Raw genomic sequence first — 18372 nt, forward strand, 5'->3', positions numbered from 1 at the left:
TGTCGAATTAAGAGAAGGCCTTCCTCCTGGTGGTGACCAAGACTAGAAGCATGGAAGTCTCTCAATCGTTTGAGAAGCGACGTAGCGCGCTCGACAGAAAAAAGACGGTGATGGAGCTTCTCATAATGTGATGTCCTTTATGACTATAGGGTAATTCAAAACGGAGGCAGCCAAAATCCCGAACGCCAAAATCCCGAAAGCCAAAATTCCGAAAGCCAAAATCTCGAAAGCCAAAATTCTGAATGTTCAAAATTCTGAAAGGGGTGAAATTATATGGAGGATAATGTATAGAAAAATTTCCCAAAACACAGAAAATTTCCCTTTGCTTCTAGCAAGCGCGAGTGCAATCGAGGGAGTAGCTATGACACTTTCAGGAATTCGAGATTTTGGCTTTCGGGATTTTGGCCAATTCGGGATTTTGGCTTTCGGGATTTTGGCTTTCGGGATTTTGACCGGGACCTATTCAAACTACACCACATTGGTGTGTTTGTCCGTTGTCCCCTGCTTCATATGGAATAGGAGATTGATTTCGGCAAGCCCGCTTACCATTGACGAGGCCCGTTATTGGGCAAGACATGTGTAATTATTTCGACATTTTTAATAAATAATGTATTCCCATCTCTTTGCCAATATCTCTCACAGGAAGATTGGGTTGCTTCTATCTTCTTGTCTTAAATCTAGGCTCTAGACTTTGGGCCACTTCTTACCTTCTGAGCAATAGTCTTGAATTCCTTGAATCGACTTATAATCTTCCGGACGGTGGAGTGACAGTTCCTCGTGAATTTCTCGATTTTATCATAAGGGCAGAATCACATTAACAGTAAAATGCTCACCGCATTTTGTTAATTTACGCATTTTCATTGCAATTCTTTCGCAAAACTGTGTATGAGTGATTAATCGTACAGAATGTTTTTACTCACCGTTTATCGCATTTTCGTTTTCTTCCTTTAATTTTCTTATATTATTTTCACATAGTGCCACAGAGTATAAGATAAGGTAATATGGTAATTGAGAATTTGCAATGAAAATGCGTAAATTAAGAAAAACCGGTGAGACTTTGACGGGGACGGTGAGCATTTGCACTGCCAATGTGATTCTGTCCTTAAATGGTCTTCAGACAAAAAGTTTAGCCCTATTCCCGAATGTTCGAAATCCTAAATAGCAATCAGTTTTACTGTTTTTTTTTTAAATCTCATTGACTCTTTTGCTTTCAATATTTAATCCTAAATCGAAATTTTTCCAAAAACCTTGACCAACAACCTGTTAGAGAAGTTAAGCCATTTGGCTAAGCCTTAGGTCTGAAGCCCATTTCGTAAGCGTCCAGTAGGAATTCACAAATATTTACAAACAATTTTACGAAACATTTATGACCAGCGCACAATAATATTTGTTTACTGTTTACTTATGTTGTTTTCTGTCTGTCTTTTTTCCTCTCACAGTGTGCCCCATATGTGTGTGAAAGAGAGAAAAAAATGAGCTTTTGAGCTTTTATCATAGACGCAAACCTCGGTTTGAACTTTTATGGCACAAGCGATTTCTCGACAACTCGATTCCTATAGTACGAGAATGACAGTGACAGAAAAACAACAAAAACAACACTCTTCAGCAAATAATCAACAATTATTCTTTTAGTCAATTTATCTAGTGATTAAAATATGTGTGATATTGCCGAAGTGTACAATGGATTCCTATTTTAATCAGATTGAGTGGACGAGTATGTTTTTTTATTAGATTTGCCGTGACTTCAATAAAAGTGTATCATTATTTGTGTTTCAGCTACAAATGAAGAAATTTTAATCGGGTTGGTGAAGGACAAGCCTATTTTGTGGGATAACCGTTTGTTCCAATACAGGAACACACGGGAAAAAGAGAAAATATGGAAGGGCATTGATCAGATGCTCAAGAAGCCTGTTGGATCGTCTGAAAGACGTTTCTATTCATTGCGTGAGAAATATCGCAGATATATAAACAAAGAAAAGGATGCTCATCGCAGTGGATCTGCTCAAAATCTTTTACAAAAATTCTATCTTGCTGATAGAATGCAATTTCTCAGAGACACCATGCGTAGGAGAAATGCACACACCGATTCCCTTAGAGTAGAAACATCTCGTCTAGATACTTCTGAACAAAATTCACAGCAATCACAAGCTTCTACAATTAGCGTTGATTTCAGTCAGCATGAGCAAGATGCAGGTCCATCTTATTCACATAGAAGCCAACATGTGGTACCAACATCTGAAGACTTCAGATCTCAATCACAGCCCACAGACATAGAAAATTCTCATACTGACAACAGGACATCTTTGGTAACCTCCCAGAGTCTACGACCATCTAACACTTCTTTGTCATCAAAGAACAACCGAAAGCGAGCCAATGTGCAAATTCCCCAGAAGACTTTTCAAGTCAATATCAGACAGCAAGGACAGATTTCAGACTCTCCGCAAGAGCAAATCAGAAATCACTCAAACAATTTTTCGTCGTCCAATCATGAGCTTCCCAAAAAAAGAATTTGTCAGGCTTCTCATAGAAATTTATTTGGTAGAAATTACGAACAACCCCCACAACTAAACCTGGATGAAATCGATTCTGAGGATTCAACTGTAAGTGCAAATATATCAGACAGTGAATCACAGGTGCTGCAGCATATGCCAATTTCTGGTACTCTTCTGGATTCCCTGAATTTCGAAGGAGTTTCCCAACCATCACAACATGATGCTTCTGAAACCAATCATTCTATACAGCCTACCATTGATTCACAAAGTCATTCGCCAATGAGGATTTTTCTTGGACATTCTCAAGATAGAGTCTCGAGGCAAGTACATTACAGGTCAACTACGCAGATTAGACGACCCATAACTACTCCACAGATTACACGTCCTACTATAACTCCGATCAATCGCACTCATTCTCGCAATGACGAAAATGTAGATCCCAATGCAGCTCTTCCATCAAGCAATCTCCTTACAGAAGACTCTCCACCACTTAGAATAACGGCCTCTCGTTTGAAGAAGCAGATGTATGAGCTTGCTATGTCTAATCTGACTAATATTTACAACAATACTAATTTAATTAGACAAGCAATTGGTGTGGAGGATGTACATAGCGGCTTTTTCATTAACATGAGACAAAGATTTGTTAGACTCTCAGAAGAAGACAGAATTCGATTTATGGATCGAGTTCAACAGATTTTTGATGAAATTGCTTCTCCAATTGAAAATGAATAGTATATTGTAATAAAAGAAATACGATTGAATTATTTAAATTAAATTTATTAAATAAAATAAAATAAAATAAATAAAGAACCGTTTCAGAATAAGATTTATTTCTTCTCCACAATCATGTTTAATTTATATGTGCTATATAATCTTTAATATAATCTCTGATAAGGGAAGCTTCTTCAATGGCATTTCTTGCTCCAAATGAAAAGCGTTCTGGAAGCGGTTCCCACCGAGTCAAATGATCCTCATCTTGCCAATCTCTCGAGCCCAACCCCAAATACTGTCGAGAAACTGAACTTAAATAATTGTGCAGAATTAGTGTGGCTCCAACAATTTCATCCACGTGTTCAGGAAAGCAGTGAATCTTATGGTGAAAAATTCTCCACCTTGTCGTGTATATTCCAAATGTATTCTCAATTAAACGACGGCATCTGGAAAACTCTAGGTTGTACAGATATTTGTCATTTTCCAAATATCTTCCGCTGTATGGGGTCATCAAATATTTTTTCTTTGGAAAAGCCTCGTCTCCCAAAAGGACATGTGGAACCGCACGGTTAAATTCTTCATTAATAGGTTTGGGAGATGGCAAATTTAAAGAATTAGTTTCCAAGGCCTTAGAGAGACTGCAACTTTGGAAAATTCCTCCATCACTTTCACTTCCAAATGAACCAGCATGTGTATAAATAAAGGAATAATTTGCATCACACACTGCAAGAAGTACAATGCTGTAAGTCCTTTTATAATTCCAGAATTTAGTACCAGAATTTGGTGGTGCAAATATTTCTATGTGCTTCCCATCAATACATCCTATTACATTTGGGAATTTGGTTTTTGATTGAAAGTCTATGGCTATATTTCTCCACTCTGACTCTCTTTGAGGTGTCTTCAGAAAACAAGGTCCTAGGATTGCTTGCAAGGCTTTACAAACTTCCTTGATAATTTTCCTCGCCGTAGATTCTCCTATCCTGAACATTGCATGCAGGGTACTTATGGAGTCCCCACTTGCAAGATATCTCAAACAGATTACGAGCCGTTGTTCCGGGCTGATACTTTCCCTGTGAGAAAACTTCTGCAGAGAAGGTCCAATCTTTGAGAGAATGAAACTGAATTCTTCATAAGACATTCGATAGAACTTGAAGAAGAGCTCATCATCGAAGTGCCGTAGCTCTCGATAAAAATGGCAGAAATGACCGAAAATGTTTCGCTTTCTATTTACTGGTCGTACGCCCCATCGTCGTCGTTCAGTATCCATAATAGATTCACAGGTTTCAACCGTTTGTAAGGTAGAAATCGTGAGATGTCCCAAGATCTCATTCTGCCGCAGAAGTTCTAACAGGTGTAGATGACCCTTAAAAAATAAAATTTCGTTTGCGTATTTCTTTCAATTTTATAAAAATGAATGACTTTTCTCCTTACCTGTGCCATTATTCAGGCAGTTTGAAAACTCTTCTTTTTAATATATTTTTCCTTTGTCAGAAATAACCTCACAAATTCACAAGTGACAGCGACATTTTATATTATAGCATTCTTGAGAGCTTTTTTATAGGAACAATTATTTCCAAGGGGGAGATTATAGTTGGAAGTGGTGTACAGATATCTGAGATTTTTTATATTAATTGTGGTAGTCTTCAAGATGTCTCAGTGAAGGAAATGGTGTAGAAATTTTTCACATAATATATCCACCTTGATTATTTCTTTATATTCAGTGCGACTAATAAATTAAAAAAATTAAAAGTTCTTACGAAAAGTTATAGACGTGTATTGTGTGTGGTATGTTCTACATGAATATCAAGTCATCTTCCCTTAAAATTCTTAGAAAGAAAACAATATAATCATGCTCCAAAATATGAGGTTTTTGTCAAACGAGAAGGGGAATCAGAAGATTTCCAGTCTTATCTTTTATGAATCTTTTCGGAGATTAACGTATCTTGATACATTTCCGGCAAATTAAAATCAGTTAATACTTTATTTGCACTAGTTTTTGAATGAGGGAGCCTGTACTATACTGTGCTGATTGAAAAAGTATAGATGTTTGCTTTCATGTTCAAATCCATATATTGTTTCGTAAAGTTTCTTTTAAAAATCAAAATCTTGTATATTTGTAAATTTCAATAAGAAAACATTATTTTATACTTTTTTTAGTGGATAGTGCAACTGGCAAGACATAAAGGAAAATTAAAATTACACAAAAATTTTTTCATATGAAACATGACTTCGAAGAGCTTTTATAGCACTCAATATATGATCCAAAGCTCTTTTTCAAAACAATAACAAATTTTATTGTGCGCTGGGCATTATTCTTGTGTGGTAATCAGAAAAAACAACATAATTTATGCCCAACGCACAATCACTTTTGTTTTGTAAACATGTTTTCAAAATTACCTATGAGAGTGAGCGAGATGACTAAATCTCACTCACTCTCACAGAAATGTCAAAAACATGTTTACATAACAAGAGTAATTGTGCGTTGGACATCAGACACCATTTTTGTGTGCGAAGCCTCAAGGCCTTTTCCTACTCTATATAAAATCTGAAAAACACCACTAAGATTGCTACAGTACGATATTTTCGTTAATAAAACAGTTTCCGTGAGATAAGTTGTTCTTCTATTTGTATTGTACTCGTTTGATCAGACCTAAAGATAAAATGGTTAATGATAGCGATTTTGTGTTTTCAGCGAACCCTTAAATGGTCTTCAGGCTACGGGTTTAGCCCAGTTCCTGATGGTCTCAAAATCTTAAACAGCGACAAATTTTATTGTTTTTTTTTTTCGGAATCTAATAGGTCTCTTGTCCTTAATAATGCAATTATAAGTATTTATTTTATCCAAAAAATATTGATTGATAAGAATTTAGAGCATTTATGCCATATTAGTCATTCGAGGAGAGATGGAACACCTTTTTTGTATTCAATATTGTGGACATGTTTTTAACGCAAGACAAAGACGAATCTCACAGGTTTATTATTTGAAAACTCTAGATTTAAGGTATCAATATTAGAAATGCCTAGATGAAAATAATCATTTCGAAAAATAAGATTTAAAAAAAGTTGCATTTTGAGGTACTCAAAAAAAGTGAGGGTGAGATGGGCCACCCCTAATTTTAGCAAAACATTTTTATTTTATTTTATTTTTTTATCTAGGGTGGAATAACCGGCTATCGCCATGTTTAGGAAAAAATTAAATTCATTTAATCATAACTTTTGAATCCTTGTTACAAGATAAGTCAAATTTGACACAAAGTTACTTAGATGTATTGGCTCTAGATACGTGAAAACAATAATCCTAGAACATAACGCTGGACTACTTAAAAAACTGATTTTTATTAATAATGCAAAAATAACCATTTCGTCGCCACTTTTTAGCACTTTTCGCCAGTTTTGTAAAATTTGTAACCACTTCTCGCCACCCACTTGAAAAGAACCACACTCGGTTATTTTAGGTAATGCTATGAAAAGAATACATTCACCATTTCTCTTTCCTTGTGATCACTTTATTATTACTCTCTTTAAATGATTTTTCTTCACTTTTATTTGAGAAATCAAATTATGGGGCTTTTGCAGAAAGTAAACAATGCAGATTTGACAACTGAGAATGTACGAAGTGAAGTTAGCGTCGCCTATTGAAAAGATATGGCAACAGGTGGTAAAATCAATTCCAGAATATTACCACTTCTCGCCATGCCTCATTTTTATACAAAAATAATATAAAATGGAATATTAATTGACTAAATACAAATTTTATGTATTCCACAAGTGCAATTAAATATTCAATAGACAAATTATTTACCCAATAGGTATTTTTGGCCTGATGAAAATTTGACGACACTTAGTACATTTGGTAAGAGATGTTGGATTCGATGCACTTGCTTAAAATATTGCTCTAAAAAGTGATCAAAATCGTGAATCCAAAACGAATAATAATTATTTTTCGATTCTATGCGTAGAAGCAGAAACAATACAAAAAAATTGCGACTCATTTATTTCATAAATTGCGAAAAATAGCGATTTCAATGTAAGTGGCGAGAAGAGGGGCACTGGCGAGAACTGGTGATTCCACCCTATATTTAGAATAGAAGGGGATCGTTTTTAGATAAGAATACTATTTCATTGAATTTATTGAAGTTTATTTTAATTTTTCAGTATAAATAATTTATATTGTGGAAAATGTAGCTCATCTACTTCGATGACAAATCCACTTTGTGTATCAAGTCAGTCTTACCAGAAATTTAGGGAAAATAATATCTGAGATTAACTTGAAAAGATTTTGAAGAACACTGACCAAAATTCACCCTGAAAGTGTTGCCAAAACTATTGTGTTCCGCCTCTCCTCAACCTCCAAGTACACGTATACTTATGGAGAAATAAAAATTTTTGGCCATTTTTCAGACATACAAAAAATTCTATTTCAATTTTCTCGTACAATTTTAAAGGTAGAAAGCTGTAACTTGGGGGTTTTCATTAGAATGTTGAAGGGCATAAATAGACCAAATTAAGTGCAGATCGTGCGTAGAGTGTAGGCAGGAGGCGAAGTGGTCCATCTCTCCCACTGTTCCATCTCTCCTCGAATTACTATATGGCTAAGTCTTAGGTCTGAAGCTCGTATTATTATAAGTTGACTTAACAATCATTAACATGATATTTATTTTTTCATGCTCGTTCCTAATTGGGCATTTTATCTATACGAAAATGTCCTTGTATTATTCCTAATAACAGCTTCTAAAGGTCGAAAGGGTAAAAAGATCTCTGAATACTTTATATTTCAACTGATTGTGGCTAATTTAGATTAATTGCAACCGGTTTTTCAAATTGAACAGGTTCCAACCACTTTCAACAACTATTTATTTTTTATGTCAATTCAGTCGATATACTTACATGCAATTTTTGACCCTATTCGAGGTGATTTAACGAGTTTAAATAGGTTATTAACGGTTAAACATAAAAGAAGTAGGAAACAGTATAGATACGTTCGCGAAAAGCTTAAACTCGTATTCATGATTCTCTTTCTTATAAGTTGGATCGTAAAAGAACTTTATTAATTTAGATAAATAACCTGAAACTACTTTTGGGGGTGTGTAGCATCTAAAAGCTCTAAAAGTCACGAATTAAACCATTATTTTGCAATGCTTTGGAAGCTCATATATCTCGACTATGGGGTCAGATCGATAAAGTTGGGTTCTTTGGCAAAATTATAGAGGAAATTCTGATTTACATTTCATAGATATTTCGGATATTTCATTATTCTGTGAATGCATCCAGATATCCCAAGTGCTTTCGTTTGATTGCAAAAATTGTATTTATTTGTAAATTTGACATAAAGTTTTTGCACTACGTTCAGCAACCTTATAAAGCTCTAAATTCAATTTGCAAGCATTTTGAGTTGGTCCACAGTAAGAATCTTTCAGTTCAATTAGCATTTTCTGATTGATTAAAGCTTAAAGGCTGTTAAGCTCTTTATAGTTAATCGGAGGAAGCGATAGAACTAAAATATTTTATAGGATTAAATATTTAATTGCATGTGGATACTTGTTTGAAGCCTTTGAATTAAATATGAAATTTAAGTTCCCACAAGTATTTTCCTTCATTTTCAGCTTTATATAGGGTAAGTGTGCCAAATTTCGGCATAGTTACATGCAAGCGTCAAAGTCTCAAGTTTGAAATGTAATATTTTAAATACAAATTGATTTTTTTTTATTCTTTCTTCTGAAAGAGTGTTTCTTGGAACCTTGTAAAGAGTTTACCGTCTTTATTTACTCTAAAATCATTCTTAATACATTTTAAAATGAATAAAAATATAGACATAGCATTAGTGGCCTATTCCGGCCACCTTCATTCTCATAGTTCCTTGCCCTTCGGGAATTCTTCCAATATCTTTTTCACGTTACCTCTTTTGTCGAAACTACATTTTTTGTTATTCTTTTGCATAGTATAATCTCTAGAGTTACGTAAAATCTAAAAGTTCATGGAAATTCGAGGAACAAAAAAGGTGGCCGAAATTGCAAGCTGGCCGGAATTTGGCACACTTGCCCTATCGCTAATAGTTCTTAATTTATGTAAAATTGCCAGTAAAATGCGAAATTAATAAATTTTTGCACTTCGAAATGTTCCAGCTGAGAGCTACTTGAGGCATCCTAACAGCTATCTGCCCAGGTACAACATCCAGAGTGACACGGACGGCGAGAGGGCATCTTTGATGGCCAATGGTGGGACCTTTGAGATGCCAAATGTCAGCATCGTGGAGTCCGATGAGGAAGCAGAAGAGGAAGACAGCATTCCGGCTTATGGCTTCCCAGCAGCATCAGCATCCAAGGCTAGACGTCGAAACCGCCTGGAGGCTAGAGATATGGAGCTGGGGATGAGATCTCAAGAGGATGACAGTCTCCTGGGTGGCCAGGGACATGGGCATCGAGGAGGTTCCAACAGTGACTTATCCGTGCACCTCTGTGAGATTGAAGACAGTGAGTACGAAGGGGATTCGAATGCATTGGCGAAAATAATGCAACAGACATCCGTTTAGGGAAAAAAAGCAAAACAAAGCTATAAAAAAAAGAGTTTTAGAAGAGAGTGTCTTTTTCTGTGAAAGAGATCCGATTTTCCTTTTTCGTTTTATATAATGAAAAAAAAAGGAGGAAATTAAAAAGCTTCCTCTTACACGCGAAGAAAGCCAATCACGCACTCTTTCACCCCGTCCTCTGACAATTTTTTCTTTATTCTTCTCTTTGTTAGAGTCACTTGACAAATTTTTTTCTTAGAAGAGCTTTTTTCACATTTTTGTTCCCTTTTTTTGCATTCAGTCAAAGGGAGATGACAAAAAAAATAACAAGTGTGGAGTAACAACAAATAAAACCTCTCAAGCATAAATATTATTCTTCTGCACAATTTTATCAACATTTTTTTTGTTATTGGGAAAGAGTTGAAAAAAATTAAAAAAACAAAAAAATAGGATAAAATCCCTATAAAAAGTATTCGACAGAAAAATATTTGGAGTTTGAGGAAAGGGCTTTCAATTACAAAGAGAAATATTTCATTTGATAGTTTTTGAGAACTTTATTTTACTATATTTTTACAATTAGGAAATTGAGAACAGTTCACAACGCCATCTATTGAGTTTCTTTCTGATAAAGGCACCAGTCATATACATTTATTTATTCCCATTTTCGTCGAAACTGTTTCTAATTTCGCCGGGACGGGAGACGGGACTGTTCCCAATCAGCCACTCGAGTTATCTGCAATGATTCATAATCGAACTAACACTAGATTTAAACTAGACTAGAAATATCAAAAAAGTCACAATATCTGCAAGGAAGCAGAAAATCGAAAATTCACGATTTTTGACCAAGAATATCTAAGCTCAGGAGGCATTTGGGATCCTGCAAAAAATATGCTAGATTTGGACGTCCTTATAGTTTGTAATCATCCCTAAGAATTTGATTTTTATCGATTTTAAATAATCCAAAAACAGGTTTTTCCGGAATTATGCATATTTACTTTTGGGCTCTAATAGCTAAAGTTTAACTCTTTTGTCTTCTTTGAGACTCTGGGTACCCATGGAAAACAAAATTTTTTTTGGACTTTAGAATCGATAAAAATCCGATTCTTGTGGATGATTACAAACTATAAGGACATCCAAATCTAGGATATTTTTTGCAGGATCCTAATTAACTCCTGAGCTAAGATATTCTTGGTCAAAAATCGTGAATTTTCGATTTTCTGCTTCCTTGTAGATATTGTGACTTTTTTGATATTTCTATACCCGAATGAGGAAAAACCTCTCGGGGTCAATAAGTATGATAACTAACAATTACAGATTGCATAAATTCGAAAAATATTTTTTTCTTAAATTTTCAAAAAACTTGTTTAAACTTTATGGGTACTCTCGTCCCCAAAAATCTAGAGGTCAAATGTAAGGTTATCCCTCCAATGCCCGCTATTTGCTTTTTGACAACAAACCTTGTAAGAAAATTCCAAGCTGGAGCGACATTTATGCCAAAATGGCCGATAATTTTGACATTTGTCAGCGAGGGAGATTGCTTTCGGGAAAGTTTTCCTATTCTTCCTGATTTTGGTGAATTCTGATTGTCCAGGAAGTGTCTTTTATGCTTTTGAGAAAGCTTAATGTGTCTACAATAACATCGAGTTGAAAGAAATGTGTTTTAAAGTGTTATGTGTAAAATATTATCAGGAATCTGTTTACAAACAGGAGTTGGGTGTCTTTTTTAGCACTTCCTGGACATCCCACAAGATACTGGTCAATAATTCACATTGTTTTAGTGATCAACATTGTAAAGGAGTCATTTGACACGCAAAAATAATTTATAAAATTGATATTATTGGCTGTTGGAAAATTGAAGTTTGTCTCCTTTTCGTTCTTTTGGGGACGAGAGTTCCCATGAGTTTTCCAATGTCCCAGAGGAGGAAAAAATTCTTTCTCTACAAAAGTATCATATTTGACCACTAAGACTTACAATAAAGTGAGTTTTACTGAAATTCGTTTGCTGGATATGTTGTGGTCCGGAAAGAGATAAAGGGAAATTTTTCCTATCTTGAAAACTGTTCTAATTTCATAAAACACTCCTGAATATCCGATCGTCTTTAAAAAAAAATGTACAAGTTTTTGAATATAGATTTGTTTACTTTTTTAGTTTTATTCTACATACAGAAAATATTAAAGGAGTTTTTCTTGGCGGAAATTTTCCAGAAATAAAAACGACAATCTAAGGAAAAACCGTGGAATTTTCCATACCCCTTTCCGCGAAACAATGCGGATTATTTTTTATAGGGATCCTTATAGAAAACATAATGAATATTTCGCATCACCGCGTTGAATAAAATACAGAGCAGAAGAATTATTTTAAAGAGAGAGAAAAAAAATATTTACGAACTGATAATTGTGGCATTTTAAGCTAATGTGATAAAAAGACATGAGAAAAACATAACATCCCACATAATTGCATAAAATGAAGCAGTGAAGCAAAATTAATGAATATAAGTATAATTTTCAGAAAAAAAAACTTTTCATTTGAACCTAATTGGTTTTTCTTGCTCTAAAGGATTTGCAATGTATTTTTATGAGCAACATTTTATGATATACATGAATAGTTTCTATTTTTTATCAACTTAATAAAATTCACTGAGTTTATTAAAATTCCAACCAAGACTTTGTGGCTTTTACAGTCACTGGCGCATAATTTATTCGCATTTTATTATTACTATGTATTTTATTTTAAAAAACTCAATACAGCTTTTTACACCGCTGCATCTCAACAAGGCATCTAATAACAATTTTTACTATTTTATTTTTTTAAGTGATTTTTTTGCGCAATATTTATTACTTAGATATCTTTCCTCTAAGGGCTACTCGCTTAATGTTAATATGAATGAAGGATTTTATATAGAACAATGGATGTATTTAACTTAGCGGTCTACTTCATATTAAGTCTTTAAAGATTTCACGTATTCAGGCTTTAGGTTAAATGCTTCCCTTGAGTTTAGAATATTAGAAATAAATTCAATGCAATTTTTCTTGCCGATTTTTGATGACGAGAAACTTTTGTACGTGCATTTAAGTGGCAGATTATTTTCTGCAATGCAATATTTAACTCATTTTCTAAAGATATTTTTGATAGAAGAAAGAACTGCCTGCGAGTAGCCCTAAAATTTATTGTGTAGGAAAAATTTTCCAGTGAACGTCATTCATCAAAAGAAAATCATTGAAATTCGTCCTTATTCTTAAATTTGACGAAGTGAGGTTATTTCAAAAAGTGAGGTTATATTTTGACGTTTTGAAGCGCAGACTTAACTCACATCCTAACCTAAAAAACAGCTTAGGTTTGGTAATTTGAAAACCGAACAAAATTAACCAAAAGCTCTACATGATAGGATGGAGTAAGCCCTTTTAGCTTCTTTAAGCGTTAATGACAGAGACTTCTTGAAAATCTTTTAAATCTATTTTAAAAATAAACATTTTATGCTTCAAAATGTTAAATGACTTGGTTTCTTGATGCTTTTTCAAGAACCGCCCAGCAATACATGGATTTATCAAGATTCCATTGATTATCAAGATACTAAAAAGATGCCTCTTACTCAGGGAGTTCTCTACTTGGCTCTTTCCACACTTAACGAAAATGAAATATAATTTATGTCAAAAATATTTGATCTTCCCAGCAACGAAAGTTCCCTGTTTAAACACCGTTCAGCAAACGCGATCGGAACAGGGTTCGGTCCAATGTAAATCCTTACGGGCTGGGAAAAAGCGAACGCGGTTGAAGCAATAGTTCTCTTTGATGGCCACCACTTTCTGAACATTTGGGAGGCCGCCACCGTCGCGATAGGTCGAACAGGGAACTCTTTCGTTGCTGGGTTATAGCAATCATTTTTCGTTAAGAATGAGCTTTGTTTTATATTGACGAAACAGGCTCCCTTATCACAGATTTTTGACAGAAACTATATTTCGTTAAGTATGGAAAATGTGGAATGACCCTAGTGGAGAATTCGCCGGGCAAGAGAGGAATTCTGATCGCCACTTTAATTGTTGATGAGGTGCTTATTTTTCAATGTTCGACAGTCTAAATTCGACGAGATTGTTTCGATTGCGGAACGTATTTCCCGAGTCCCTTGACTATCAGCTAAGACGACACTTTAAGTTCCACAAATATGTCTCATATGAACAAGAATTCCTTTTTTTCATTGATTTTTAACCTGTTATCCCTATCGGGGTTGCGGGCCCAAGACATCCAGGTTAACAGCTCATGCTTAGTTCCTCCGCCACTTCAGGAAGATGTTCGCGTTCGATCTCAAGGCACTCCCAGACAACTTGTATTTGAGTCAATCACCTTGTCCTAAGTTTGTCCCGAATAAGATTCCCTGATTTTGGAAATATTATGACAGATTGGTCTTGATTTCAGAGGATAAAGTATTAAAATAAGTTCCACAATCAAGATAATTCTGTCATTGCCGTTCTGGATAGGAGCGTGAGCGTGTTCCTAGGTTCCTATTCATACTCAAAGTGGTAAACCTCATGTGGAACTTGAACTATGTGGTGGATGTACTCGCTATCAGTCAGTATCGCTATAATTGGCCTTCAGATTTCCACATTTTCCACACTTAACGAACCATCACTTCTGTCAAAAATCTTTAATCTCGTATGAATTTTCTTTTTTAAGAGGAAATTTTGCCTTAAATTCTCTCTTAAATTTAAATTCTCTCAGAAGGAGAGAATTTAAGAGAAGGAGAAGGAAAATTTTCGAGAGAATTTAAGGCAAGATTTCCTCTTAAAAAAGTAAATTCATACGGGATTAAAGATTTTTGACAGAAGTGATGTTTCGTTAAGTGTGCAAAATGTGGAAATCTGACGGCAAATTATAGGGATTCCAAGCAACTAATGCTACTTATGCGACTTTAAAATTTTGATTTTTTTCATGAAATTCTAAATCTTGAAATATCTGAGATTTAGGTCTGAGACATTCAAGATGTCTAGGAATTTGATTCCTTGGATTTTTTAATTTTTTGATTTAAGGTTATCGCAATATGATATTTTTTTATTTTCATTTTAAAGATGGTCTCAGAGTTGACGCCATTAATTAATGAATTACAAGTCTTGAAATATCCGTGGTTTGTTGGTAGGATATATGAAGTTTTCCAAGATTCCAAAATTTACAAGATTCGACTTGTTTTTGGTCTCAGAATTGAAACTGAATGTTCCTGTTGAGTCCCTCCTCGAGTCCAACAGCAACTTCGGGTTCTTCCTTTATAGTAAAATCCCTTTAATTTCGTCTCCTACTTTATTCACGTCCATTAACATCGACAACTCAAGAGAGACTAAACTAACCTAAGTGCGACGTTCTCGGAGGTCACGACATCGTATGTGAAACATTAGAACTGTATTATACAGGTATAGCAGTTCCTTTTTCTATTTTAATTTTCTACTTATCAACCTAAAATCTTTGGCATAAGAGACGAAAAATTGAGGTTACGAGGATTATAGAAACACTTAGGTTAGGTATCTTTTTTTTTTACTAAAAACTTGCCTAACACTTTTCAACTTTAACGAAATTATTTGAAGGTTAAGTCTAACATAACCTCACAATCTACAATAACCTCACAATTAATTAAAAGATTAAGGAAGACATACAACATTAAAAATTATTTTTAAAGATCTTTTCTTTTTAATTAAAAAAAGAACATTTTCATACAATCTATTTAAAAAATAGTATTACATTTTCTTTTATTTGTTCTAAAATTTCTTGGATAAAATATAAACGTAACTAGTGAATTCTGTAAATAAACTGAAGAAGAATCCCAAATCCAAGTAAAAGAGAATACTTCAAACAAAAAGCAAAATGACCTATTTTTATAAAAATCAAAGTACTTTTTTAAGAAACACGCCCTCTCTTAAAAAAACTAATCACAAGACACTATTTAGACAGGATCAGAAGGCGCCAAAAGCGATCTTTCTAATTTATCATTTCGTCACAAACCTATTTTTAGTATTAAAAATTAAAAAAAAAGAAACAAATATGAAGATCGATGCATTTAATTGTAATTAAAAGAATTATAATAAAATAGTTTAGAATAACAAAGTCACACTTTTTTTTATTTCGAATGAAAAAACCGAAGCAAAAGTAGCGAAGAACAAATCACATTATTAGTGTTTAGAATTTTTCTTATTAGGTAAAACAAGGCAACAACAGAAATAAAATTGTAAAATCGAGGAGGGAGAAAAAGTGAGAAAAAATAATGTATACATTTTAGAAATAAGGGAAATGAGGAAATAAAAAGAATTATAAGAATGAAATGTGAGGCCATAAGTGAGTTATCTTTATGTTTTTGTCTCTAATGTTAATGCAATTTGCAATTGTTCACTTTTAAGATAAAAAAAAACATAAAATATAAAAGAAAAAAATGGTACGAGGCGTAAATCGTGAATCACTTTTAACATTGACACCACACACAATTTTAATTATCACTTAATAAGAAAAAAAAACAACAAAAAAATAGATAAGAAGATTCAAAATAGAATAAAACGAGCAGAAGAATTGAGGATATTTTCCAAAGTGTTAGAGATAAGGAGTCCTTAGTCCTTGATCCAGCTTGTAACATTGAGGCCATGTACTGTGCATTGAGAAAAGGACGCTTATCTCTGACTGCGGAAAATAAAGACAACAAAAATAAATGAGAAATAGTCCAACTAATCATGAATCCACATATCTTGAGGCAAAAATACGGAAAACGCGAAGGAAAGTTAATTGAGATGGTTGATGGAGAGAGAAATAGTTGTAAAATACTTTATTTAATACACTTTGTACAATGAAATGCGATTTTTGTTTGATTTTCCACCAGCAAACTCTTTCCCTTCACTTCCATTCACTTTCTTTGTGGACGAAAAACGGAGTTTCTCTCTGATGCAGCCTTTTCTATTGTGCCCTTCGGGTAAGTATCCTCAAAAGATAATAAAATCAATACACTCAATAACATGAAAAAATATATGTTTTTTACAATTTTTATCAGGGGGCCAATTCTGACCGTATCTAGTCAGACTACATATATGTAGTCTGACTACATAGCTGTACATGTACACTGCTGGTGAATGTGTGTGAGTGTAGTCGAGACACATTTTTCAGTATTGTCGTATCCCTATCTAGTCTCTGGGATTCGTTAAGTTGGTTAACGAATTGAAAACGCGACAACCCCTGACTAGATAGGAGACTACATAGCCAAAAGCTATCTAGGCACCTCTTGGACATGCCTAGATGGCAAAAATTTCTCTGAAATTGACCAAAAATGTCTTTAATATAGTTGAAGACATTCAGTAAATGTAAAAAATGCTAAATAATTAAAGTTATATGAAATGTATGCACAAATTCCACATATTTAAAATTGCATTTTTTGTATGCAAAAGTGCACCCAAAATTAGAATATTTCTTTACATCTAACGTTCGAAAGCTTAGAATCGCTGTTATTTGAATTTAAAATTTCTTTTCTAAGGTTATTTTTTTATGGATGTATGGTTGCCTATTTAAAAATGTGCCACCCTTAAATTTTATTGCTCGAATTCAAAGAGGGAGCAAGAATATTCTCATTTCTTTGAAAGAGAAGATAAAATTAAATTAAAAAAAAAAGATATATAAAATATATTGATGTATTAACTTGTTCATTTTCCTCTTTAGAAGATATAAACATTTATAGACTTGAGGTCTCGTGTTCACTAATCAAGATAATTAGTGAAAATAAAGAATTATAAAGATGTATAAATATAAAAAATAGTTTTTAATCCACGAGGTTTGTTAAAAAAAGACTTAAAAATTCTGCAAGCTACGTACATTTTGTCTGAAGTACTCTTACATTCTTAACACAAAAATTAGTATAACTCTTTAATATCTCTTAAGAATATTATAACAATATTCTTGTTGTCTTTCAGAAGCATTCTATCATATTAAACAATAAACAATAAATAATGTTAGAGTATTTACCAAAAAAAAGCTTTTCTTATGAACGATGCCCAATTTTAATACTCCCTCCGTCCCGAAAAAACTCATACTTTTACTAATATATTTTATATGAAAGAATGTACGACATTTTTGGGACAGAGGGAGTATTAATTTTCTCATGCAAATATAATTTATAAATAAAGTATAGATAAAATTCAATCACTAATACTCAAATTTGCAATTAATTGAAAATTGTGATTTTCCGATAAATAATACAAATGAAATTAGAAAAATTATTTCTAATTTGAGAGTTTTTTAATCCCAATAATATGGTTTTAGTAAAAGCTATAAAAAGAATGCATAAATAACTATATTAAGCCTTAATGTTGCTTTCAAATTTCAAATTGAAAAGTTTCTAAAGGAAAAATCCTTTAGAAATAACAATTTGTCTTTTAAAGTTGTTAAAAAAGAAAGATATAAGAAATTATAATAGAATTTTAATAATTTTTCTCCTTGTCTTTCTCAATACCCGCAAGCATATTAAATTAACAGTAATTAAATAGTCCTATCCCATAAAAATTAATTCACATCTCATTACGAATTATCGTAGACCGCATTTTTGTTAACTCTAAAAGGGTTTTATTAAAAAACCGTCAATTTATTAGCAAAATGTCATAAAACTTTTTTTGAAAATAATGCAGAATTTTATCGTTTTCTATTACCCGTTAACT

At 33.4% G+C, this 18372-nt stretch overlaps 3 protein-coding genes across 3 annotated transcripts in view; 2 read left to right on the forward strand and 1 right to left on the reverse strand.

Moving 5' to 3' along the window:
• Positions 1-16526, forward strand: part of LOC129803081 (fat-like cadherin-related tumor suppressor homolog) — a 336090-nt gene extending 319564 nt beyond the window's left edge. Inside the window, exon 18 of the mRNA XM_055849423.1 lies at positions 9326-16526. Within this exon, the coding sequence (XP_055705398.1) occupies positions 9326-9732 (407 nt within the window). The 3' untranslated portion in view covers positions 9733-16526. The remainder of the gene's footprint in view (positions 1-9325) is intronic.
• LOC129803028 (uncharacterized) lies at positions 1552-3307 on the forward strand. The gene is made up of 2 exons (XM_055849340.1): positions 1552-1714; positions 1777-3307. Exons 1-2 carry the CDS (start codon positions 1681-1683, stop codon positions 3222-3224), a joined length of 1482 nt encoding a protein of 493 aa, XP_055705315.1. The 5' UTR covers positions 1552-1680; the 3' UTR covers positions 3225-3307.
• LOC129803041 (putative nuclease HARBI1) lies at positions 3263-4728 on the reverse strand. Its single transcript, XM_055849357.1, has 2 exons — positions 4635-4728; positions 3263-4566 (listed from the first exon to the last, which is right to left on the reverse strand). Exons 1-2 carry the CDS (start codon positions 4641-4643, stop codon positions 3343-3345), a joined length of 1233 nt encoding a protein of 410 aa, XP_055705332.1. The 5' UTR covers positions 4644-4728; the 3' UTR covers positions 3263-3342.
• Positions 16527-18372: the final 1846 nt, after the last annotated feature.

This window comes from Phlebotomus papatasi, chromosome 2 (assembly GCF_024763615.1).
Source record: "Phlebotomus papatasi isolate M1 chromosome 2, Ppap_2.1, whole genome shotgun sequence".
Taxonomy (NCBI): domain Eukaryota; kingdom Metazoa; phylum Arthropoda; class Insecta; order Diptera; family Psychodidae; genus Phlebotomus; species Phlebotomus papatasi.